The sequence below is a fragment of the Malus sylvestris genome, chromosome 11 (assembly GCF_916048215.2).
Source record: "Malus sylvestris chromosome 11, drMalSylv7.2, whole genome shotgun sequence".
Lineage (NCBI taxonomy): Eukaryota > Viridiplantae > Streptophyta > Magnoliopsida > Rosales > Rosaceae > Malus > Malus sylvestris.
In genome coordinates, this window is record NC_062270.1 from 28,107,927 (window position 1) to 28,134,101 (window position 26,175).

Consider the following 26,175-nt stretch of genomic DNA (forward strand, 5'->3'; position numbering starts at 1 on the left):
AGAAATGGAGGAAGACACATCCTTGCAGAAGGGTTGGAAGGATCGAAAGTCGTTTATTGTGACTGCCGAGACTTTCTAAAGTAACATCGAGAGAATCCCCTCCACATATGCTCGAAGATCAATGACCCAAGGGTTTCTGAAAGACTCGGTCCCCTCCCACGACCCAGGCCAGCTGCCAATCTAGGGAAGGAACGACAGGTCCCAGATGAACATGAAGGTACGGGGGACTTTGAGGTATTCCGACAGACTCGGCCTAGAAGTCAATATAGCGAGTCCAAGAAAAAACCACACGCCCTTGCTCAAACTTTCCTACTTCCAAGAGGCGATGGAGACTTACGAAAGAAAATTTCAGTGGTACATGACTCCACTTAGGACCCCATTGTCCTACAGCTCATTGAGGAAGTAAACAAGTTGAAGGTCGAACGTCAGGCCGAGATACCTGAATGGAACCAACCCAGGCTTGGCCCTCTCACAAGAAGGATCCTCGACACCCCCTTCAAGCGAAGACAAAACAAAAACTTGGTTTACAACTCTATACTGGAAGGGAGGACCCAATTGAACACCTTAACCTCTTTGAATCCACCATGGCATATTAGATGCACACCGACGAATAGCGATGTCTTCTATTCCCCTTCATCCTCTCTGGCGGAGCTCTAAACTGGTATTGCTGTCTTCCACCTAAGACAATAGACTCATTTGAGGAATTAAGGAAACTGTTTGTCTCTCAACACATCTTCCAGATCGATCACTTGTATTCTGCAGATGACTTGTACACTATTCGCCAGAAGCCGGACGAGTCACTACGAAAGTATGTCGGTCGCTTCAACCATGAGTATTCTCGTTGCATGTCGGTCGCTTCAGCCATGAGTATTCTCGTTGCACTGAGGTAGATGACAAGACCGCCCTCAAGGCCTTCATGGCAGGCCTACGTGATTATTTCTTCAAGTACATGATCAATGCCAACACTTAGAAGACTTACTCTAAGGTGATGGCACATGCCTACAACCACGCCTCCGTCGAAGCAATGACATACAAGGGATCCCCCATATGGTTAACCCCTATCAACAAATGGAAAGTGGAAGTCAAATTCTACCAAGTGAGAATATATTGGCCATTCAAACACCTATTGCATCATCTCCTGACTCATTTAGCTACTCGTTAAGTCACCAAATGTATTTGTCTCTTGGTAAGATGAAGGATTTTTACTCTCAGCAAGCCCATTACAACAAGAGGGATAAAAGTTCGTATCAAGACAACCAGGGGTGAACGTACCATCGACTATTATGACTATGGGGCCAAGCCTCACTCTTTCAAAGTGGAGTACTAGGTACTGAAGAAAATGCTATTATAAGAAGGCATACACATTACAAATGTTTTGACTCTCAACCGCTTGAGATCTTGTGTCACACAAGCCATTTGGCAAATATTTAAAGAAGAGGGAATTCAGACAACTTCTTCTGAGTCTTTTGTGTTCCTAGCACTGGAACACTTGGTCTACGCTGACCTACCCTTATACTTCAACTCATAGCTTCAACATGCGTACTTTGACACAAAGTATGTGATACTAAGTGTTACAACCAACATGGTTCACATATCAAAAGCATGGATCCCTTCATGCATAACAAAACATTCATAAGCATCACTCATATCAATTAATATAAACATTATACATTCCAACACATTCATACATAAACATCATACATTCCAACACATTCATACATAAACATCATACATTCCAACACATCCATACATAAGCCAACTGTGCTTCGAAAGGGTTCAACATACTTTGTGTCTTCGACACTTGCTACAATGTGCCTCGACACCTTGCCCTTATTCTCACCAACCAGATGATGAAATGTGAAGAAGGAACTCATCTTCATGCTACCAACCAGGTGATGAAATGTACAACCCGTACTCTCCTTCATGCCACAAACCAGGTGATGAAATGTACAACCCATACTCTAATATCATTTGGCAACTTGTCACTCATGTCACCAACCAGGTGAAGAAGGAACATTTATCTTCATGCCACCAACCAAGTGATGAAATGTACAGCTCGTACTCTCATAAATGCCACCAACCAGGTGATGAAATGTACAACCCGTACTCTAATATCATTTGGCAACTTGCCATTCATGCCACCAACCAGGTGAAGAAAGAACTCATCTTCATGCCACAAACCAAGTGATGAAATGTACAACCCGTACTCTCCTTCATGCCATCAACCAGGTGATGAAATGTACAACCAGTAGTCTAATATTATTTGGCAACTTACCACTCATGCCACTAACCAGGTGAAGAAAGAACTCATCTTCATGCCACCAACCAGGTAATGAAATGTACAACCCGTACTCTCCTTCATGCCACCAACCAGGTGATGAAATGTATAACATGTACTCTAATATCATTTGGCAACTTGCCATTCATACCACCAATCAGGTGAAAAAGGAACTCATCTTCGTGCCACTAACCAGGTGATGAAATGTGATGAAAGGTGATGAAGGAACTCACCTTCGTACCACCAACCAAGTGATGAAAGCAACTCACCATTCATTCCACCTACCAAAAGACGAGTGGTACAACTTGTACATGTGAACTCCTAGCATTCACAAATAATCAAAAACCCTCAAGCTTGACAACTCAACTAGGGGAGCACTTATGCCCAACGAGAGTTATAGTCACCAACAAAGTTTTATTGCAAGCCAACAACAACTTCAGTGCATGGCATACAAAGATCAAGCTATTTAGCCCTCTTGCATCTGCTTCAGACATTTCCCCTCTATAACAATGCAAACACTACAACTCGTAGAAAGCTTCACACTATTGATCAAGACAGTGTGAAGCAAAACCAATTTATGATGCCAACAAGAGCTTCATTAAAGGAGTTCAACCACAATTCTCAAAAGCTTTACACACTCTTGATCAAGACAATGTGAAGCAAAACCAATTTATAGCGCAAACAAGCGCTTCATCAATGAAGGGCAACCACAATTCTCAAAAACTTCACACACTCTTGATCAAGACAGTGTGAAGCAAAACCAATTTATGGTGCCAACAAAAGCTTCATCAAAGGAATTTAATCATAATTCTCAAAAGCGTCACACACTTTTGATCAAGACAGTGTGAAGCAAAACCAATTTATTGTGCCAACAAGAGCTTCATCAATGGAGGGCAACCACAATTCTCAAAAGCTTCACACACTCTTGATCAAGATAGTGTTAAGCAAAACCAATTTATGGTGCCAACAAAAGCTTCATCAATGGAAGGCAACTACAATTCTCAAACATTTGAGGCAAATTCAAGACTGTTCGAAGCAAATTCAATTTATATGGTTCATCCAAACCTTCGACTACTACGAGGTATGGCTTGCATCACAATCTCTTGCTCAACAGTGTGGAAGCAAAAAATTTATATGTTGTCTCTCTCACATTTTCAAATTTTTAGTTTCCAAAAAAAAAAAAAGGGAAATTCAGCAAAGGTTCATCAATGGAGGACAACTACAAATTCTCAAAAGCTTCACACTATCTTGATCATGATAGTGTGAAGCAAAATCAATTCGTGGTACCCAACAAAGCTTCACCAACAAAAGTTTCATCAATGGAGGACAACTACAAATTCTCAAAAGCTTCACACTATCTTGATCATGATAGTGTGAAGCAAAATCAATTCATGGTACCCAACAAAAGCTTCAACTCCATAGCTTCACCTACAAAGCTTCAACTCCAAAGCTTCACCTACAAAAGCTTCACCCACAATAGCTTCACCTACAAAAGCTTCACCCACAATAGCTTCACCTACAAAAGCTTCACCCATAAAAGCTTCACAGACAAAAGTTTCACAAACAAAAGCTTCACCCACCACAAAAGCTTCACCCATAAAAGTTTCACCAACAAAAGCTTCCCCTACAACAGCTACCCCCACCATAAAAGCTTCACCCACAAAAGCTTCCCCCACCACAAAAGCTTCACCAACAAAATCTTCACCCACCACAAAAGCTTCACCCACAAAAGCTTCACCTACAAAGCTTCAACACAAAAGCTTCACCTACAAAAGCTTCACACTATCTTGATCAAGATAGTGTGAAGCAAACTCAATTCATGGTACCCAACAAAGCTTCACCTACAAAGCTTCACATATAAAACTATATATATGGGTGAAATTCAAAAATTCAAAAATTGGGAAATTCGAAAATTCAAAAATTCAAAAATTCAAAAAAAAAAAAAAAAGCCTAGGCCTCATCTTCTTTGGACGTAACAAATTTCATAACAAATATATATGAAGGAGGAGTTTTGGGCTACCACTTAGAAAGGAAAATGGTGAAGTTTTGTTACTTTGGAAACTTGGCTACTAGTAAGACACCTTCTTCGTCAACTCCCTCGACCGGAGACTTGGGGGACTCCTACCATATGCTACTGCACCTTGATACTCGGAAGTCTCATGACCACTCAGTGACTTGGATTTTTTCAAGTCTCCAACCGAGAAGTTTTCCTCACTCGGGAAATTAAGGGAGCACTACCTCAACCTACATGATTCACTCACAAAGCTTCAACATATAAGATTCAACAAAAGGAAAAATTCAAAGAACTTAGTGAAGAAGGCCTTGGTGTATTTAACACAATACGTTGAAATGAAGCAAAGCTTGTTTATTGATATCTCTGATAAGTTACAAATATTTACATATACATGAATCAAAATAAACAAACAAGATGGAGCCTTCATAAAGGTTGCTCAGGAGAAGTCTCAGCAGTTGGCAGAGCCCCAAAAAGAGGAGGCACCAGAGGGTGATTACTCAGAGCCTCAGTACTAGGTAAAACCCCAGTAGGAAGAGGCACCAAAGGTTGATCATTTGGAGCTTCATTGCGCGGTACAACCTTAGAAGACAAAGGCAATAAATGCCTTTGGAACCAACCTACAAACCTTTGATGATCAAGTAAAATCTGACCATCAGATTCCTGCAGCTGGTCGAGCTTCCTCTTCATGTTTGTAGCATAGTCATGTGCGAGCATGTGTAACTGTTTATTTTCATGCTTGAGCCCTCTGATCTCCTGTTTGAGACTTATCACTTCAGCCGCCAATGATTCAACTTGGCAGGTTTGAGCAAATAGGCGTTGGGCCATATTAGACACATAACCTGCACACTGAACACTGAAAGCCAGAGAATCCTTAACAGCCAACTCATCAGACCGTTTGGAAAGTAGTCTGTTATCTTTAGGAGTGAGAATGTTCCTGGCCACCACCGCAGCGGTCATATCATTCTTCATCACAGAGTCCCCAACAGTAAGATGACCAGTAGGGGATAAGAAGGATGGGCGCCATATGTTGTCTTGAGAAGGCATGGCTGCCTCTTCACCAAAGTTCAAGTCAAAATGACGGTCGGATGGGCCAGACATTCTCAGAAATGATGAAGGATAAATGAGGTGCAATAAATCTCTGAAGTAAGGGGAAAATTCCTACAAGCAATAACTCTCTGAATGTACTTCTTGCACACAATTGGTGCCCTTATAAAAGAAAGGGCAACAGGGTCGTTGGTTCAAAAATCAAAGAGGCACCACTTTCCGGATTCCGAAGACGCACCACTTTCCACACGCAACATCAGCTCCTCGGGTACCATATATAACTTTGCCAAAGATCTCTGACAAAGTTTAGACACATAAATTTTGAAGGTCCAGCTACCCTACTATTACCCACAAGGGTAAAGGAACAGCACCACTGCTTGATAACTAGAAAGTCCTAATGTGTGTCAACCTCCGTGCTCCGTGGCAAGGCAGACTGGCAAAAATGCCCAACCTTTACTCACATCCGAGAAAACACTCCCAATAAGATTGCTTCTTAAAAATCGAAGAGGCACAACCCTCTGAATCTCTAGAGCCAGACTCCCAACAGGATTACTTTCTCAAAAATCGAAGAGACACTGCTCTTTGAATCTCAAGAGTCAGACTCCCAACAAGATTGCTTTCTCAAAAATCGAAGAGGCACAGCTCTCCAAATCTCGATAGCCAAACTCCTAACAGGATTACGTGCTCAAAAATCGAAGAGGCACCACCTTCCGAATCTCGAGAGCCAGACTCCCAACAGGATTACTTTCTCAAAAATCGAATAGACACTGCTCTCCGAATCTCAAGAGTCAAACTCCCAACAAGATTGCTTTCTCAAAAATCGAAGAGGCACCGTTCTCTGAATCTCGAGAGCCAGATCCTCGACAAGATTGCTTATTCGAAAATCGAAGAGGCACCATTCTCAAAACTTCGAGAGCCAGATTTCCTTGGATGAAGCTTATCTGCAATCTTCACACGCAACATCAGCTTTCCAGATACCACAGACCACTTTTTCAAAGTGCTCTGACAAAGTTAAAACACGTGAAACTTGCAGCTCCCACTACATTGCTATGACCAAGAAGGGTAAAGGAATAGCACTACTACTTGTTGTTAAGGAGACTCCTATATATGTCGACCTCCATCCTCCATAGCCAGGCATACCTGCAAATAAAAAAAATGCTCAACTTTTCTTCACATCCGAATGGGCACTCTCAGCAAAGTTTCTCGAAATACTCAGTTTCTTTTCCTCCCGATAATACCTCTGCAAACAAGCCACACCAGAGCAAGAGTATCTCATATCATCAGGGTTAAAAACAAGAGTATCATATATCATGCTTTTTCCCTGTCTTTTCTTTTGACCTTATTCTTACCTGCAAGACAAGGAGAAAGAGAGCAATCAGTCAGCACTTAGAATCAAGCTTCCAATAAAAAACTGACTGCCTGGAACCCCTTGCCTGATTACTTACCTGGCATTGCTTTCGAGTACTCATCTTCAACATCTTATGCTTCCAGAGAAGATACCACATCTGCCTGAGGAACATATAGGGTAAGTGAGAAGGATACAAGGAAGCATGTAGAGACAAGCATAGCAGAACACGTGCCGATACATCCACTACTTTGTCAATAGCAAAAGTATCCCATATCATCAGGGTCAAACGTATTCTAGATTTGATGGACCTGTTTTGACCCTCAAATTCTTGAGTCGGCCTTATACTCTGGAGGAAACCAGAAAACCTCCAGCCCAATTCAAGAATAAACCTATGGAAAGTTACTTCTTCAAAAGCAAAAGTATCACATATCATCTCTTCTCCATTTGCTTCTCCTTATCCTTGTTGTTGTTTACGACACAAGGAGAATGAGGACAATCAACCGGAAGCCGAAGTCGAACCTCCGATCCAGGTTGCTTGCTTGGAAGTCTGATTGCTTACCTTGTCTGTTACCTCATTCGGCAAATCTCCTAGCTCAGCGATGGGGGACTCCTACTATAGGGCTTGTATCGCACTTGACCAAGCCTGAAACTACAAGTAAGCTTCAAGTGAAATTGGTACATTACCTTGTGCATTTTCATCGATTAAAGATACCACCCCTGGATGAAGGAAAAGTACTTTCAGAGAAGATGCCACATCTACATATGAGACAGATTAGGCAAGTGAAAATGATATCACACTTCGGTACTTAGAAGTTTCGTGATTACTCAATAGATTGGATCTTGCAAGTCTCCAACCGAGGAACTTCCCTCACTCAGGAACTTAAGGGAGCACTGTTTGTACCATACTTGACCAATCCCGAAACTACTGAGCACCGGTCAACGTAATACCGTTAAGGACCTAGAAGAGTTTCCTTCCAACCAGGAGGCCAATCACAGCGCGACACGTGTCGACATTAGAAGCCAATCATAACGCGACACGTGTCAACATTAGAAGCCAATCACAACACAACACGTGTCAATGTCAGAATGAAACTAGAAACTCTCTTCTATAAATAGAGATCATTCTCTCACAATATTTCCAGATGTCATTTGTACTAAATCATTCACTTGTACTCACTAAAGGAGAGCTTGAACCTATATACTTGTGTAAACCCTTCACAATTAATGAGAACTCCTCTACTTCGTGGACGTAGCCAATCTGGGTGAACCACGTACATCTTGTGTTTGCTTCCCTATCTCTATCTATTTACATACTTATCCATACTAGTGACTGGAGCAATCTAGTGAAGGTCACAAACTTAACACTTTCTGTTGTACCAAAGTTCCCACTGATTTTATGCATCAACAAATACTAATTTTAGTATGTCTTCTAGAAATCTGTGAGGTTTGAATATTTGAATAATCAAGAATCCAAGATACATAACTTAAGTACTAGATCAATCATTAAGTAGCTTAAAAACTACTCAACTTAGTCGCAGAAAGGGCATAATAATTAAACAGATCCAAAATAAGGGAAATGATCATGACAAGGAACAATAGTATTCTTTTTTGCCCACCTAACGAACGCCTTGAACTGAAGGAAAGGGATCCTCTTCGGATCCTTCCACCTAATCCTTCTCATCAAACAATATGAGCATTTGAAATTTGATCCAACGGCAAAAGTTATTATAATTTTTAAAGTGTGCCCGTGTTTTTAACTGTTGTATCAAATTTTAAGGATTTGAATTGTTTAATAAGAAAAATTAGGTAAAAATGATCTGGAGAGGATTTCTTTCCCCAACTTAAGGCAATTGTTGTTCGTAAACAAATACACTATTGTTTTGTAAGCAAGGAACTTGATTAAGATTAATTGAATTCATAGGCAGATATGGATAATGCTTCTAATTACATAATGGATGTACTAAATGACAAAGGGACAGTCCCCACCTTATAATTACATCTTGGTTGTACTCATTGAAAAAAAAAATAGAAAAGAAATTATGTTCTCTTTTTATTTTCGAACAAAACTACGAAAATCATGAAAAAAAGCTCCAATCGTATAAACACAAATTTTAAGACTGCAAAACCACAGTTCAATTCTCTTCTGCACTCATTTTATATGTGGTTTTTGTGACCTCTCTAACTTTTTGACACCTGTTAAGTTTTGGTTCCGTTAGTGGATAAGTGTCATGATTTTAAACGGGCCTTAAAGATGTCACATACACGTATGAGTGCAGAAGATTTGAACTATAACTAAAGCATATCAAATTTACAAAAACAATTAGATTAAGTCATAAGGAATTGTTGTATTGCGAGGTATTAAGTTAGAGTTTCACATCGAATAATTAAGAAATCTACATGAGCCTATATAAAAACTTGGGCTACTCCATCTATTTTGAATTAACTTAAAATGAAATTTAACTTTTTGAATATATGCTAAGACAAAAATAAGAAAATATTAAAGGGTAGGAGAAGACTTGTTCTTCCTCCTCCTTATTTTTTTTTTTTTAACAAGCGATATGATCTACAATAAGGAGGCGGAGGAGTGAGTCAAGTCTCACAATGAGCTAACAATAATGTGGTTTGAATTCATCTTTGGAGATAATCGAATATAAGACCTCTCACTTACAAATAAAGAGATATATCATTAGACCGCAGAACTAAGGGGCTCTTCCTCCTCCTTTTTAAACCTTGTGATTTTCTCTTGTGCTATAAACATTAAATTGGTTAGTCTTTGATGTGTCCCCCTCAATGAATAAAAAGCCAATATGAGAAAGTCATACAAGCAATAACCTCCAAACTATATATAAACTGTATTCAATTATTTTTGTCTCATAACATTCAATATATATACAAATTGGTTTGTAGCTCAAATGGTTAAAAGTGTATATTCATGTACTTAAGGTCTTCGATACGATCCTCCTCCCGCAATATCGCTTGTATAAAAAAAATTTGTATTTGCAGTTCGTCTTGTACTTAATGCATATGTAATCAATAAAACGTATATGATGAGAACTTTAACGAAAAACTCCCAGTAATGCTCACTTTAACGAAAAACCATATTTTTACACTAAAAAGTTAATCCTGGTATTATTCATTTTATCCTTTATTTTGTAATTTTCGTTAAAACTCGAAGTTTTCAAAGCATTTGCATTAGTTTTCCTTATTATTTTTTGGTCAAATATTATTAGGAGCACTTTCAATTAAAAAGTGCTTTTATACTTGCGAAACACCCAGCCTTACTCAACATTATTATTATTTTTTAATACAACGTAGTGGGGATAAGAATTTAGACTAAATTACAGAGTGGGGGTGTGACAGCCCGTCATGAATGTGTATATTATTTTATCCTCGATAGCGTGGAAATTTCTTTTATACCTTTGGGCGTTGAGTTATATTGTGTGGTGGTGTGGTTTAAGCTTAGGTTTTGGAATGATTTAATTTATTCCTAAGCTTGTGGAACTTAAGTTTTAGTTATTTTTGGTTTGGTTGGCCAAACCTAGACCTCACACACACACACACCAAGCAATCTCTTTGACCCTTTCTCTCTCTCGAAATTTTCTTCCATTTCCGTACAATTGTACGGTCGACCTCTCAACGAGCTTCACCAAGCACGGATCGAGGCTGTGAAGGTGACTTTCGTACTCCTTTCAAGCTCAGGAGTCGAGCAGTACTGTTGGTTGGATGTGAGGCCCTCGAAAACCCGAGAACCAGGAAACTTCCGAAAAGGTGCACAGTGACTCGACGTGATCGCGAAGGTTTTAGGTAGTTTTGGGACTTAAGAAGGTTCTATTCTTGCTTTTCTAGCACGTGGGATCAATTTTGGAGTGGTTTTAACATTAGAACTCTCGGGTTTAGTGAGTTGTAAGGGTGGTCGGATTATCGTGATTTTTCTGACGAGATTCCTTGAGTTTTAGGACCTAAAAGTGGTAAGGTTTTGTTCCTCTAGTCGTAAGCTTCAATTTAGTATAAATTTCGTGAATTTTGGTTGAGAAATGAAGAAGATATTGAAGTTCTAAGATTTTCCAGAAACCGGCGATCGCAGCGACACCGACGCCGGACTCCGGTGAACCAACGAAGAAGAAGGAGAATATTCCGTCAGGTAATTATAATGGTATATGCTGATTTTTAACGGAATATTTCCTAACGCCGTTAGGAAATCCGTTGGGTGTGCCAGGCACATGCCTACGCTTGGGTTGCGCGTCTGGGTGTGCCAGGCACGTGCCTACGCGTGGGTCGCGCGTCTAGCCGTGCCTTGGTCAACGCGTGGGTGCTCGAAACATTTTTCTAAAAATATGGGGATGTTCCTGAAGTTGAGTAGGTCATGGTGGTATATTCAAAAACCCCAATTGAGCTATGTATGAGAAGTTATTACCTAGATTTGTGTATATGCTTTAAAATAACGTTTATATAGTTGTTTCGCATATAGGTGAAACCTATCCTGAGGATGAGCGCAATCAAGCGAGACTCGGGGGCTACGACCCTTCCACATATCAGTAAGTGGGCTTTTGGTTTTCAGTATATACTTATATACTTGGTATTTTTCCCATAAAATGCGTTTAAATGAAATTATGTTTTGAAATGCCATGCATATTGATTTATATATAGAGTATGAATTAGTATAGTATGCATAAATATGATTTGACGTTGTGGACGCTCAAGTGAGTACCAGGTAAGTTGTAGACTGTTTATATGTGATTTGATGATTATGTGAGATGTGTTGAGAATTTATATGCACCTCGGTGTTAGCGCTCCCGCCCGTGGTGTTCACCTCCCGCACCATACGCTTACCTTGGATCCATGTTAGGTGCATAGTCTTGTCGTACAGACCACTATAGGTGGTTTTGACTCGTAGTTGATCCACAATTATTTGCACGGTCTTCACGTGATCGTAGCACTAGAGCGTATTTATTTACACCCAGTCATGTAGTATAAACCACCTTAGGTGGTTCCGACTCATGTGCAGGCATACTTGTTGAGATATAGACTCAGCCGTACAGGCCACCTTAGGTGGATTCGACTGATATGTTGTTTCTCATGAGTTACTTATTCTGTTATTTTGAGATATTTGGCATGGCATACTTATGATGGCATACTTATGAATATTGTTTTCTGATCATGGTTTTGAGATATGTATACATTCTATTTCTGGGAAATTATACAGGTTTTACGGCGAGGAGTTAGAACTTTTGATAAATGAAATAGTTTTGAAAATCTTTGTTTTTGCCCACTCACACTTTCTGTTTTGCGCGCCTCCAGGTTTTAAGTAAGAGTGTTGGTTGGTGGCTTACGAGGAACTCACGACAACTCTAACAGATTATGACACACCCCGACCCGAATCAGGGTATAATGGCCATCACGTGAGGGTGACGTAGCCATGTGCACAGTGCAGAAGCAATAATGATAATAAAGAATAAGAATAAATGAAAAGCGACTCATAAGAGTACTAGTTAAGACAAGTGCTGGAATATGTGTGAATACACAATCAGAGCATAATTAGCCTAAGTTCGGTCCAGAAAACAAGTACTAATCAAACGACACCCAAAGATGCCCTACACTTGTGATAGTTTGTCAGAACCTCCACTAGTCCTCGTGAGCCACCAACGAACAAGCTTATCTAAAACCTAGAGGGGTGCAAAACAGAAAGTGTGAGTGGGCAAAAATAAGGCTTTTCAAAACCATTTCATTATCAAATGCTCTAACCCCTCACCGTAAAACATGTATAATTTTCCCAGAAATAAAATATAAATATATATATATACACACACATTCAAATCATGCTTCACATATCCACATTCATAAGTATGCCATGCCAAAATATAAAACAGAATAAGTAACTCAGGTGAGAACAAATTCATGGATAAATAACATATTAGCCGGAACCCCTGCAGAAGTTTGTACGGCTGAATTCATAGCCCATTAGTCAATCTAGCCGAAGTCACTGCAAGTGACCTATATGGCACTACACTGCACACAAGTCGGAACCATTGTAAAGGTCTGTACGACAAGACTAGATGTAATATAATTATGCTCGATGCTACGCTTTCATGATAGCTATGCGATAAATCGCTAGTCACCTACGAGTCGGAACCACCTATGATGGTCTGTATGACAAGACTGTGCACCTAAATTGGATCCAATGTGAGCATATGGTACATGAGGTGACATCATAAACAGGCATGTACCATATCTCTGGCTAAATCACAATCATCCGGGGTGCAGTTTTATGAGCTCTCAATCACGTCTCACATTATCAATATCTCATATAACAAAACATAACTCACCTGGTACTTCCCTGAGCATCCATAGCACCAATTCATATTATGCATCATATACTAATTCATATGCTGAATATAAATTTTTATTCATGGCATTTCAAAGCATACTTTCATTTAAACACATTTTCTGGGAAAATATCAAGTATATAGATATATACTGAAAACCAAAAGCCCACTCACTGGTATGTTGAAGGGTCGTAGCCCCCGAGTCACCCTTGACTGCGCTCGTCCTCGGTATAAGTCTCCCATATATGCGAAACAACTATAAAAACGTTAATTTAAAGCACATAACCAAAAATAGCTAATAACTTCTCATACATTGCTCAAATAGGGTGTTTAAATATACCAATGCGATCTACACAACCTCACGAACATCCCCATATTTTTAGAAAAAAATTTCGACGTCCCACGTGCCGGCCAAGGCATGGCCAGACGCACCCCCACGCACGGCCAACCCTGACAGAATCCTTAACCGCCATTAGGGAATATTCCGCTAAAAATTAGAATATTCCGTTAAAACTAACTTGACGCCATTAGCTCCCGTTAGGAATATTCCGTTAACTCTGATGGAATATTCTTCTTTCTCCGGTGAACCTCGTTGGTCGCTGTCGTCGCCGAAAAACTGGAAAATGTTTAAACCTTCATTTCTCTTCCATTTCTCAACCAAATTTCATGAAATCTTAACCAAAATGAAGCTTAGGACTAGAAGAACACAATCTTCCAAATTTCAAGCTCCAAAAATCACGGATCTCGTCGAAGAAAGCACGATAATTCCGGCCAAATTTCAAACTCGCCAAACTCGACTTCCCGACGTCCAAAACACCTCATTTTTCTTCTCCGAGCTTCGTGAAGACGTTCTAAAGCTTCCTAGAGGCTTAAAATCGTCTAAAAACTTCACATTTACACGTGCATGAACAGTACCTCGAATTTGGGTTCTTGGGTTCTCGGGAAAACGAGGGTTTCACGGCTAAAGAAATGTATGGTTGTGATCCTTAGCTTGCCAAGAACTCAAAGACACTAACTTCGGGAGAGAGAGAGAGAGAGGGAGAGAGAGGGAGAGTGTCCATGTGGGTCACCGACCAAACCACCAAAATCTTACTTCTAATTGGGTCCAATTAATTAGGAATAGAACTAATTGGTCCTCAAGCATAAGTCTAACTCACACTCCATAACAAAACTCAACATCCAAGGGTATATAAGTAATTTCATGCCGTCGAAAATAAATATTTCGGGATAGGCTGTCACAGATTATCACTAATGTAGGATTCCCTTTGGGTGTTGTATAATTAGTATTTGTCATGCTGGACTACACTTAGGTTACTTATGCTCTGATTGTTAATTCACACTTTTTATCGCATTGGTACTTTACCTCATTTAGTACTCCGGTTGGTTGGTTTGGTTTTTGTTTATTCGCATTTCCTATATTAATATTGCTTCCGCACTGTGCTTATGACTACGTCACCCTCACGTGACGGCCAGCATGCCTCGATCTAGGTTGGGATGTGTCAGGGGGTGTTATAATTTACTTCTTATCAAAAAGGGAGAAAACTGGTGACAAGTTACGGTTATCCACTATTTTCGGATTCGGAGAGATCATGGAGAATTTCACTCTGCCTGTGGCCACAATAAAGCAGACTTACCAACTCGGAGCATTGAACTTGGGACCTCCCACATTTTTTTGTTTATTTGGGTAGCCACAGTCCATGCACTTACCACTGGACGACTTATTGTGGTTTGGCGGTGTTATAATTTAACATATCGAAATTGTCATAACCTATAAGCCGAACTTAAAATCTCTTCTTTACCAATAAAATAAATATTACTTGATCGTATTAATTTTTTTTTTTTTAACAAACAGTATTATCTATACTAAGGGAAAGGAGGTGGGGGTGGGCTAAGCCTCACAATGAGCTAGCAATAATGTGATTTAAATTCGCCTTTGGCAAGAATTGAACCTAAGACATTTTACTTACAAGTGAAAATAAATACTATTAGACCGTAGTACTAAGTAGCACTTTACCGTATTAATTAACTTACTTGCATTATTCCATAGCTTTAGGGGGAAAAGATCAGTGACTAATTAATATGGTAGGGTAATTCGATTTTTAATTCAAATACGAATTGAAGGGTCACCAAGTCATCGCTGTGCACTTGTATTCAATGATCCTTAACTACCTCTTTGACAAATATTTGTACAATCCATCCAACCATAAATAAATACAATCCATCCACAGTAGACATTTGTAGAAAAATTGCCTCCTAGACCTCTTGCCACGAAGCGTCCACTTTACCCTTTTCTCAATGTGACGCTTGGCCACTAAATTAAGAGTCTCCCCATGATAAAGATATACGGACAACAACATTTTCCCCTTTTATTTTTCTCTCTCGATGACGAGAGCAATTTACATAAATATTGTTCACCGCCATAATAATATTGTAATCTATTAAAATAATAATGTGTTGAAAAATTTACATTGACAAGACACTCATTCTTGCAAATGGTGACGTTACGAACAACTATTTAACAGATGTATAATATATTATTTAAATACATAACAATTATCTGTGTCGTTAGTAGTGTGCCCCTGTAATACATTGAATGCAATGTGAGAGTTTGCCCCCTCATTTGAACATTTGTCTATGTCCTTGTCTTTTCTAATTTCTTGGGTAAACATGCTATTTTTATCACAATTTTTATATCATGTTTGTATCACCTATCTAATAGAAACAATATTCATATGTGTTAGTAGATTCTTTTTTTATTAGAGAGATAATACAAATATGATATTAAAAATGTGATAAATGTAGCATTACTGTTTCTAGGGCGGTGTGGATGGATTGGACAGAGACCTAAGCTAGCTATTTGGATATATTTGATGAGTAAAAGTGTTATTCGTTTGTCATTATACCTTTAATCAAATAGTGTTTTTAGCTTTTGGGAGTATTGCATGCCGTAATTGGCGTATGATGCGGCTTTTGAAGAGTGTTCATACAGTGCTTCATAAGATGCTAAAGCATATGTTATACACTAATAAATTGTGTTCCAACTAATCCGTACCATTTAACTATTCATTCCAAAGCAAAACGGATTAGTGACTTTATGTTTGATTTGTGTTCGTTAGGGTTTATTTTTAATCAATTACCATTGGCATTGTCCAAGATACGCCTTGCCAACTTGGGAATAATATGGAGTGATTACCAATTAACCGCAATATTAGAGGCCTTAATCCTAACCCATTTGTGGTTTTAGAGGATGTATGGCCGAAATATATATCTTTTACAATACTTATTACATGACAATAAAAATATATATGAAAAGATAATCCCAGCTAGATCACGTGGCAAAAAGTATTATAAACGTAAGGGATACTGCTTATTTAGTCCTTAAATTTTCATATGAGTAAAAATTAGGTCCGTAAATTATTTTTTAAGAAAAATCATTCATTGAATTATAAAAATCTGCCAATTACATCCCTAATATTAGATTCAAAACTATTATATTTAATTTTCCGTCAATTTAAGTCACGTTACTTGTATGTGATGCATATTGAATGGTAGATTGGTAATTATTCCTAGAAAAATATGTATGAAATTAACTTTGGAGAGTATATTAGATATTAAATTAGCAACCTATATGAAATGTTAAGAACTTATAGATGAGAAAATAACGGTATTACACTCTAAAGTGTGTCAAGTAACTTAAGTTGACGAAAAATTGGATAAAATAGCTTTGAACATATTAGTAAGGATGAAATTAGCAATATTTAATGAATTTAGGAACTTATTTTACCAAAAATAATAATTCAGTAACCTAATTTTTACTGAGGTGATAATTCAGAGACTAAATCGACACTTCACCCAATAAAAATATGAAAATATATATAATAATATGTAAGAATTTCTTCTCATCCAATAAGTCGTAGTGTTCACATATTAAACGAACCAAAAGCAAAACTTCGAATGTTACAAAGTCCAATTGGGCAACGTACAAATTGATCAGTTGCATCGTGACTCGAATAAATTCTTGACAAATGACAGTGCTCTGGTAGTGGCTCACAGACGGAGTTTCCTATGTGCTTTGTCCGTTCGTCACAGTGAAGAACAAGAGAGTGACAAGTAGGTGCTTCTATTCGGTTCCTCTCTTATCTGTTCGTTGTCTTCAAACAAATTAATGTCAGCAAATCTTGACTCTTCTTCAACTTAAAAACAATAATATATATTATCTTGCTAGGGTTTCTAGATAACTTACTTAAATCCAACATGCATTTAGAAAATAATGAAGATTTATATGTAATGAATTCATTATCTTAAACTGTCTTAACTCAATAATTCGTTGTCATATAAAGAATTCCATGAACCGTTTCATATGAGTCCTTTTATTTTTTATACGACGATAATCTATTGTAGGGGGAGAGGGATATGGAATTGGGTTAGGCTAGAAAATAAATGAGTCAGTAACTAAATATAGAACTCAACAGAAATATAATATGTCATCGTCATTCATTTGAGTCCAACTTAAGACTTTTTGCTTACTAATAAAAAAAAAAATCATTACTTTTAACATACTAGTTGACGTATAAATCATTCTAGATGAAATTGTGGAATACTGATGGTCCTTTTATCCCAGTTGGGGACGTTCTTCTTCATATTTAAAGGCTGCTCTTTGACTTTAGAGTTCACGTGGTGCAGATTATACTCACCTAATCCCACATTCCCAATTTCCTAATTAGTATAAACGGATGCCATCACTGATTAAACAAGTTGCAGAACATTCCCGTTTTATCTCTCTTGCACTACCCCTAATACGCATGCAAGCAATATTCCCATACTTATCATTGTTTTTTAGACTAAGTGCTGCACTAACGGCTATACTTTTGGTATTTTCCAGCGTCGAAAGTTCCTATAACTTAATCTGCAGGAAGATCATATTATTATAAATCAATTTACGATAGGGAAGTGTTACTGATACTCAAAAAATCTATTCTACACTCCTTAAAAGTGTATTTTTCTTTCCTAATATAGAAAGTTTGAAAGGTAGAATGAGATTTTTGGAGTGCTAATAACAATTCCTTTACGATAAATGAAAATCATTATTTCGAAGTGTAATATGTATAAAGGAGTGCTGAAATTTAATTACTTCTTCTGTTGGGAGTTGATCTTGTTGGAAGTTGATGAGTGGGGAACTGGGAAGACATGAAACTTATTAAAAAGGATGATGAAATTTACGAGGAAGACAAGAAAGAAGAAACCTGCTCTCCCTCATCTTAAATCGTTCTGGTTACAATGCTTTAAGTTGTTTGTTTGTGTGTACATTTAGGTGTTAGCTAGGAGTTCATGTCATAATTTTTATGCTATTGCATCCCGGCACACATGTGTATCATAATAGAAAGTTGAGGCTTTCACCATCTGATTGGCATTCTGAAGAGCAATCCAACTTATTTAAGGTCATTTCAAAACGCTCTCTTATGTGTGGCGAATATTCAAGTTAAACATGTGAACAATACAAATGGGGTGATATGAAGCATGTGTGGCAGCTGAGTTTTTCACGGGGCCAATCTGCTATGATAATATGAAGAAAATTTGAGGTTACACCATAAAATCAATCGGCAATATATGGAGTATAACCCAACTTACTTTTAAGCCCATGCAAGATCTCTTCTCCATCTATATGGAATTTATTCTCAACAATCACCTTCACATGAAATACAAATGCCTAGACTGTCAGGAAAACACTACTAAAACTCTAAGGTGCCATTTCATAACTTCGCTTTAAAAATTTTGGTGTGTACTTTCATTTGTTTAGAAGTGAAAACAATTTTTAATTGTCATGCCTAAACGATGTCTAATATGAATAAAACGTTATCAGTTATGAATTTGTATAGTGAAAGTACGTTAATCACAATGAGAGAATAAGGTGGTGTATCCATGGGTGGTGGATGCAAGTACCGTCCACCTTTGTATACTTGGACTTTGAAAATTAGGCTATGTTTGGGTGAGAGATTTCTATGTACCAAGGCTACGACATGGTTAAGATTCTAGTTTTTCTTTAAAACCTAATCGTTTGATAATCCAATGTTTTATATTTGGGCCAAGGTAAATGAATAGGTTTAAACTCAGGTGGGCTCTCATTCACGAACTTCACACTTTTTCACTTTGTTTCGGGTACAGAAGCCCAATCCGTTTCCTTCATTTGTAGACTAGGCAGGCCTGTTAACCCGATCCAAGCCTTTTCCTTCATGTGGGCGCGCCTGAGCTGTAGTAACGGCTACTAATTTGAACTATCTGGCAAATTGACTAATTTGTCCTTTTAAGCTGAGCCCTATTTCAAAAAATTATATTTAAAATAAATAAATATTATATTTTCATTGAGAAAACAAAATTAGAAGAGATTTTAGTTTTAAAATATAAAAATAACGAGTGTTTTTTTTATCCACAACTGAAGATAAGAGAACAAAACCATAAAGTAAAATAAAATTTTGGATTACAAGTGTAATATATTCACAAGAAATTTTTATTCTATTTTATGGTTTACTATATTTGAAGTGGATTTGGTAATTTGTGGGACAAAACAAGTTTGATGATGTTATAAATATGACCGTTTTATGTTGTATGCGGTCTATGATATATACTGACTTCTTACTAATATCTAGTGAGAAGAATCATCCATAAAAAAAGAAAAAAGAAAAAAAAAAGCATGGTTTAAATATTGACATAAATTTATACATTTTCACACTTCAGTCATTTTCCTATTTTTTGAATTAATCATTAGTTTGAAAAATATTAAAAATAAAAACATATCAAAATCATCTTTCTCAACGGTCATAATCCCTCTCCTCCTCCACGTTTAAAAAAACAACGCTCTCCTCCCTCTCTCTCCAACGTTTTCGAATTCAAACTCTCTCTAGATTGCTCGCGATCTTAGAACAATGAGGACGAAGAACAAAAACACCGACAGCGCCGGCGAGTCTCGGTTTTTAGGAACCATTTCGGCTTCTTCGCTTCGAAACCTCCTTCCCAGATCCACTTCCACCAAGAACAGCAAATCCATCTTCAACTTTCGAAACCCTAACTCCGAAAATACTCCTCCACTCAGTCCTAACATCCAGACCAATCGCCACGCTGGCGACGATCCGTCTGCTTCGCCAATCAAGCCTGTACTCTCCGATCTGTCCAAATCTCAGATCACAGAATCGGACGGCCAGGAACAAGCGTCGGCTGCTCTTAACTCACCAACGGTGAAGGTATTTATGAACTATTGTTTACGTTTATTGTCTAAATTCGGAATCTGAGAATTAAGAACCTAAGCAATTTGAAAATTGAATATTAGAAGCTTAATTTTTGAAACTGCTTAATTTTCAGAGTGTGATTGATCGATCCAACGGTCAGGGTGAACTCCTACCACCTCTGGACCCATCGGTGAAGGTAATTGAAATTGTTTTCATTCATTTACATATTTTTTGTATCATTACCTTTTGTTTTTCTTATTTTCTTTGGGTTTTTTAAATTTGTACAGGTTGTGGTGAGAATTAGACCTACTAAAGATGGTGCAAATTGGGGAGATCGGACAGTTAAGAAGGTTTCTTCGCGCAGTTTGTCCGTTGGGGACCGTACATTTTCATTTGATTCGGTTTTTGATTCGAAATCCGGACAGGTAAGATTCTTTGATTAGTATGGAATTACATTTTTAAGCTCTGAGTAGGTGAAACCTGAACAATATGAAGAGTGAGGAATTGGATTTTGTTACTCTTGTTAGCTTCGACAACAAAAGTCAAGTGGATTTTGATTCATGGTTACTTTTTGGTTCGTACCAGGAAGATGTTTTTCAGATGGTTGGTGTGCCTGTGGTTGAAAATGCATTAGCCGGTTACAATACTTCCATCTTGTCATATGGACAGGTACGAATTCATATCCGTAGATGAAAGTCATTTCAACTAGGACAATTTTGTATTTGTTGTGTGAATACCTTTTATTGATTTCTCTTTAGAGCGGAAGTGGCAAGACATACACACTCTGGGGTCCGCCGAGTGCTATGGTTGAGGATGCCTCTCCTGGAAGTTGCCAAGGCATTGTTCCACGCATCTTCCAAATGTTGTTTTCTGAGATTCAAAGGGTACGCTTTTTGGTTTCTTGTTTAGTTTTTATAGCTGGAAAATTGCGAAAGCACTAAGTAGGCGTGTATTGACATGTATTCATTAATGTTTGTTTGGGATTTGTACATGCAGGAGCAAGAGAACTCTGAAGGGAAACAGTTGAATTACCAGTTCCGTTGCTCTTTTCTCGAGGTATACTTGTTCTTACGTTTCTAAATTCTTTCTATAATATATAGCCTAGTATCCTTATTTAGTAATGTGGTTTGTAAATTTTTCTGTACCACAGATATATAACGAACAAATAGGAGATTTACTTGATCCAACCTTGCGGAACCTTGAGGTGGAGGTTTTCTTTAATATTAAGTTCTTTCACTGATGCTTGTTTTTCAATTTTTTGGGTACATTAGTAAATGCTTAAGATACTAATGGGTATTACTTTAATCTGTTTTAGATTAAGGATGACCCAAAAAATGGATTTTATGTTGAGAATCTGACTGAGGAGTATGTGACTAGCTATGAGGATGTGACACAAATTTTGATTAAGGTGAGCTATATACGTACAATTTTCCATTTACCATCGAGGTCCAAATGTCTATTTTTTCTCGTTTTCTGCTTCACATACTCATCAAGTTTTCTGTACCTGGAGCAGGGGCTTTCAAGTAGAAAAGTTGGAGCAACTAGCATGAACTCCAAGAGCTCAAGGTCCCATATTGTTTGTACATTCATCATCGAATCCTGGTGTAAGGTAAATGCACATTGAAATTTTAGATCTACTAATGGGATATTATTTTTCTAGAATAGAAGGTGGTTTAATTACTAGTTTCGTGTCTGTCACTTGAGCGTAGTGCTTAATTACTTCATTCTACAGGAGACCTCATCCAAGTGCTTTGGTAGCTCAAAAACAAGCAGGATGAGTTTTGTTGATCTTGCTGGCCTGGATAGAAATAAAGGTGATGATGATACAGGTAGAAAATGTGCGAGGGAAGACAAATATGTAAAGAAGTCATTGTCAAGGCTTGGGTATGATTCCGCAACCTTCTTCTTATCTGATTCCTTCACTTTCAAATTTCATAATTTTTCCATCAGGCACCTAATTGTAGACAACTTCTTGTTACAATATGACGAATACATCCCCGATGACAACATAAGAAAAATAGTTGCTCACTATTACTTTCTTCTGCATTAAATTATTATTCGTACACAAGGATCTCTTTTATGGAAAGATAACAAAGCTTTTGAGTATTTCTAGACTTTGACGATCATTTGTCTATGACCAGTACTGTAACTTTTCAAGGATTAATGTTGTTATTTTGGTGCAGGCTTTTGGTAAATACTCTTGCAAAAGCGCCTCAGTCTGGAAAATCTGAAGATGTTCCATATAAGTCTTCCTGCTTAACAAATTTACTGCGAGAATCAATTGGTGGCAACTCAAAACTAACTGTCATATGTGCAATTTCCCCAGATAACAAGTATTTGACTGCACTCTGCTAATTGCTTTTTTCCTATGAAGTTTGATTTATTATTAATATGCTTGGATACCTGCATAGCATACATACATTTACTGATGAAACATGTAGTCAATGTATTAAGTCCTCGTAAAATTGATTGTGCTTGTCAAATGCAGAAATAATGGTGAGATACTGCAAACACTAAGGTTTGGAGAACGAGTGAAATCTGTTAGGAATGAACCAGTAATAAATGAAATAACAGAGGATGATGTTAATGATCTGAGTGATCAAATTCGCCAGTTAAAGGTACTAAGTTCTTTGTAGTTCTATCTGGAATTCTGTCATAAAGGCTGAAGGTGATAGAAATTTGAGATTTATGAAATGTGTGTTTTGCAGGAAGAACTTATAAGAGCAAAGTCTAGTGGATCGCTTGTGATTAAGAACGGATATTTCCAAGGGAGAAATGTACGTGAAAGCTTGAATCAATTGCGGGTGAGCCTGAATCGATCTTTGATTTTACCCAGCATAGATAATGATTCTGATGAAGAGGTAAATATGGATGAACATGATGTAAGGGAACTACGTGAGCAGCTAGATGAGCTGCATAATTCTTATGAGAAGGATATTAGGGACAATTCTGTCAGTAAAGATTCTGATCAGTTGGGTGGAAGTTGTGATACGGACTCGATAAGGGAAGCTGACTTTCATAGTTCAGACGAAAAAGAAATCGAGGTATTTGAAGAAATTGATCTGGAATTTTCTCAGAATGAGCTTCCTCCTAAGGACAACAACAAATTGGCAGAAAACCTTTCTCCTACCACCGCCAGTCTAGAAAACAGAAGTGGTGTTTCAATCAGTTTATGCTGTCAGTCCCCAGTCCTCCAAGACCCAACACTGTCTGAGTCTCCAAAAATTGGAAATGCACAAAGAAAGAGTGTCACTTTTGCACCAAGTTGTTCAGTTAGTCAGAACAATGTACCAGACAATTCCAAGTTCAAGTCAGATGTATTGAGACACTCACTTAACCAAAGTGAAAACATCCAATCCTCTTTGCGCTCAAGCAAGATATTTCCAGGCCCCACTGAGTCATTGGCTGCCAGCCTCCAGAGGGGCTTGCAGATAATTGACTCCCACCAGCAGAACTCCAAATCAAGCAAATCTGCAGTCTCGTTCTCCTTTGAGCATTTGGCATTGAAACCTGTTAAAGCTAATTCTTCATCTCAAACATTACCAGAAACAAGGCCATCCATAGATGGGCCATCTTCTTCGTTCCTTTGTGCATCATGTAAAAAAAGAGTGTATAAAGATGATGCCAATGAGGTCCAGGATAGCTTGAAAACATGGACTGTAGTAGTTGATGAAGCAGGAAATCCTAACCAAATGACTGAGGTACGTTAAGTTTACCTTGCTGTAAAACTCAGGAATGAATTCTGATTGGGAATATGCCTTATTAATTTCCTTTTTTCGTCTATTCAGGATGGATTGGAAGAAGCTAAAAAGGAGGAGCTTGAGAATCGTTGCAAGGAGCAAGCAGCTAAAATTGAGCAGTTAAACCAACTGGTAGCATTTTCTATTTCGGTTTTGACCTCAATAAACTATTTCTTCTCCATATATGTGTCTCTTACATTTCAGAGACTTTTATTCTGTTTTTAGGTAGAGCAATTCAAAAGTTGTGCAGAAAATGGTAAAGAAATGATACCATATGAGGAGTTCAAAGACGGAAAGAAGGTAGGTCGGAGTGCTTTATGTTTTTAACCTTTTCCTGTTCTGATATTAACTTCCTTAATTTTGGATGTTTAAAGTTCTCTTACATGTTAGTGGTGATTTTGTAGCTTGTGAGGGGCAGTTCTGTTGATATTCACCAACCAGAGATTATAAAGGAGAAATATGAAATACGGGAAGTTCAGACTCAGTTCGATCTTGGGTATGGGAATGCAGATTTTGATATGGATGAGAAGGAAGTACTACTTAAGGAAGTTCAGATGTTAAGGGCCAAATTGCAGTCACGCACTGATGCATTACCCAACAAGTCCACTGAGAGTCTGAGATCCTCTTTATTGTCACGATCCATGCAACTGCGAAAAAGTGGTGCATTTCGAGATAACAGCAAGGAAGAACTAGAGAAGGAAAGACAGAGATGGACAGAAATGGAGAGTGATTGGATTTCCTTAACTGATGACTTGCGGATAGATCTTGAATCCATCCGTCGGCGAGCAGAGAAAGTGGAGATGGAATTGAAATTGGAGAAGCAAAGCACTGAAGAGTTGGATGACGTGCTTCATAGATCTGTCCTTGGGCATGCTCGCATGGTTGAACACTATGCTGAACTACAAGATAAATACAATGACTTGGTTGCAAAGCACCGTGCAATCATGGCAGGAATAGCAGAAGTGAAGAGGGCAGCAGCAAAGGCAGGAGCAAAAGGTCGTGGATCTCGCTTTTCCAAATCCCTGGCAACAGAGCTCTCAGTATTGAGGGTGGAAAGGGAGAGGGAGAGGGAACTTTTAAAGAAGGAGAACAAGAGTCTCAAGATTCAACTGAGAGATACTGCAGAAGCTGTTCATGCTGCCGGAGAACTCCTTGTTAGGCTTAGGGAAGCTGAACATTCAGCATCAGTTGCAGAGGTAACTCATATTTCACCCTCAAACATAGGGGTGTGCCATCCACACACCCCTTTTTACTTCACACACACACCCCTAAACATATATCTTGGTGCTCTGGATATAGCTTACTTTGGAAAAGCCTAACATTCAGCATTTTTGCGATCAAGTATTGACCATTCAGTTTGAGTATTTTACAGTTACAGTACTTTACAGGCTTAGAGACCACTCAAGTTAATGGTTGTTCCAGGTTTTTTGGATAGAAAGGCTTGAAGTTTGTTTGTGTCTCTCATTAATTGTTTTTTATCATCTGTTTTCCCATAAACACAGGAGAATTTTAGGAATGTGCATCAAGAAAACGAAAAGTTGAAGAAGCAAATGGAGAAGCTTAAAAGAAAACACAAGATGGAGCTGATCACCATGAAGCAATACATGGCAGAGAGTAAACTGCCAGAGTCTGCTTTGCAACCACTAAACCGGGAGGACTCTGACATTCCGCAGAACACAATCATAGATGATGATCAGGCATGGAGAGCAGAATTCGGAGCCATATATCAAGAACATTACTGACTGGTCAAAATTTGAAACCAAAATGCAATTTGGAAAGTTTTGGTCTGCTCACTGGCAGTGCAAGCATTCAACTACCGATTTATCTGGTCTGCTCACAGGCAGTGCAAGCATTTAACTACCGATTTATCTGAATGAGACCCAACTTGGGTTCATGCAATAGACAACAGTACTATGAATTTGTTCCTTTTAGTTTCTTTTACCGAGTGCTTCAACATAAACTTTAAAATACAATAGGTTATGAATTCATTCTTTTAATTTCAATCCATATGATTCAGTGTTTGTCTTGAAGCTATGTCTTGTAAATTTATTTTTCGGGATTAGACTCCATAATCTATTGCCAAGGATTCACAATACACGGTATTAAATAGAAAATATCTTATTCTATTGTGTTTTCCTGTCTTAGTAACTTATTACTTTATATTTGCTAAAACAATCATCCAAATTTCTAGCTTCATAAGCTTACAAG

General features: G+C 38.1%; 1 protein-coding gene across 2 annotated transcripts; it reads left to right on the plus strand.

Annotated features, from left to right (window-relative positions):
• Positions 1-19,802: 19,802 nt before the first annotated feature.
• LOC126591384 (kinesin-like protein KIN-12F) lies at positions 19,803-26,093 on the plus strand. Of its 2 annotated transcripts, none has more exons than XM_050257060.1 (17): positions 19,803-20,242; positions 20,361-20,423; positions 20,515-20,652; positions 20,813-20,896; positions 20,986-21,111; positions 21,224-21,283; positions 21,378-21,431; positions 21,543-21,635; positions 21,741-21,836; positions 21,960-22,111; positions 22,411-22,560; positions 22,716-22,845; positions 22,936-23,928; positions 24,016-24,099; positions 24,193-24,267; positions 24,372-25,163; positions 25,470-26,093. In XM_050257060.1, exons 1-17 carry the CDS (start codon positions 19,928-19,930, stop codon positions 25,707-25,709), a joined length of 3,645 nt encoding a protein of 1,214 aa, XP_050113017.1. In that variant the 5' UTR covers positions 19,803-19,927; the 3' UTR covers positions 25,710-26,093. The 2 variants fall into 2 exon arrangements, with proteins under 2 accessions (XP_050113017.1, XP_050113018.1); XM_050257061.1 differs by having other exon boundaries at positions 19,804-20,236.
• Positions 26,094-26,175: the final 82 nt, after the last annotated feature.

Excerpts from the sequence above, each read along its gene's own strand:
- LOC126591384 (XM_050257060.1), top strand. The coding sequence starts at position 19,928 with ATGAGGACGAAGAACAAAAACACCGACAGCGCCGGCGAGTCTCGGTTT. Across the intron at positions 21,284-21,377 it reads TCCGTTGCTCTTTTCTCGAG|ATATATAACGAACAAATAGG; the intron begins GTATACTTGTTC and ends TCTGTACCACAG. Across the intron at positions 24,268-24,371 it reads AGTTCAAAGACGGAAAGAAG|CTTGTGAGGGGCAGTTCTGT; the intron begins GTAGGTCGGAGT and ends GTGATTTTGTAG.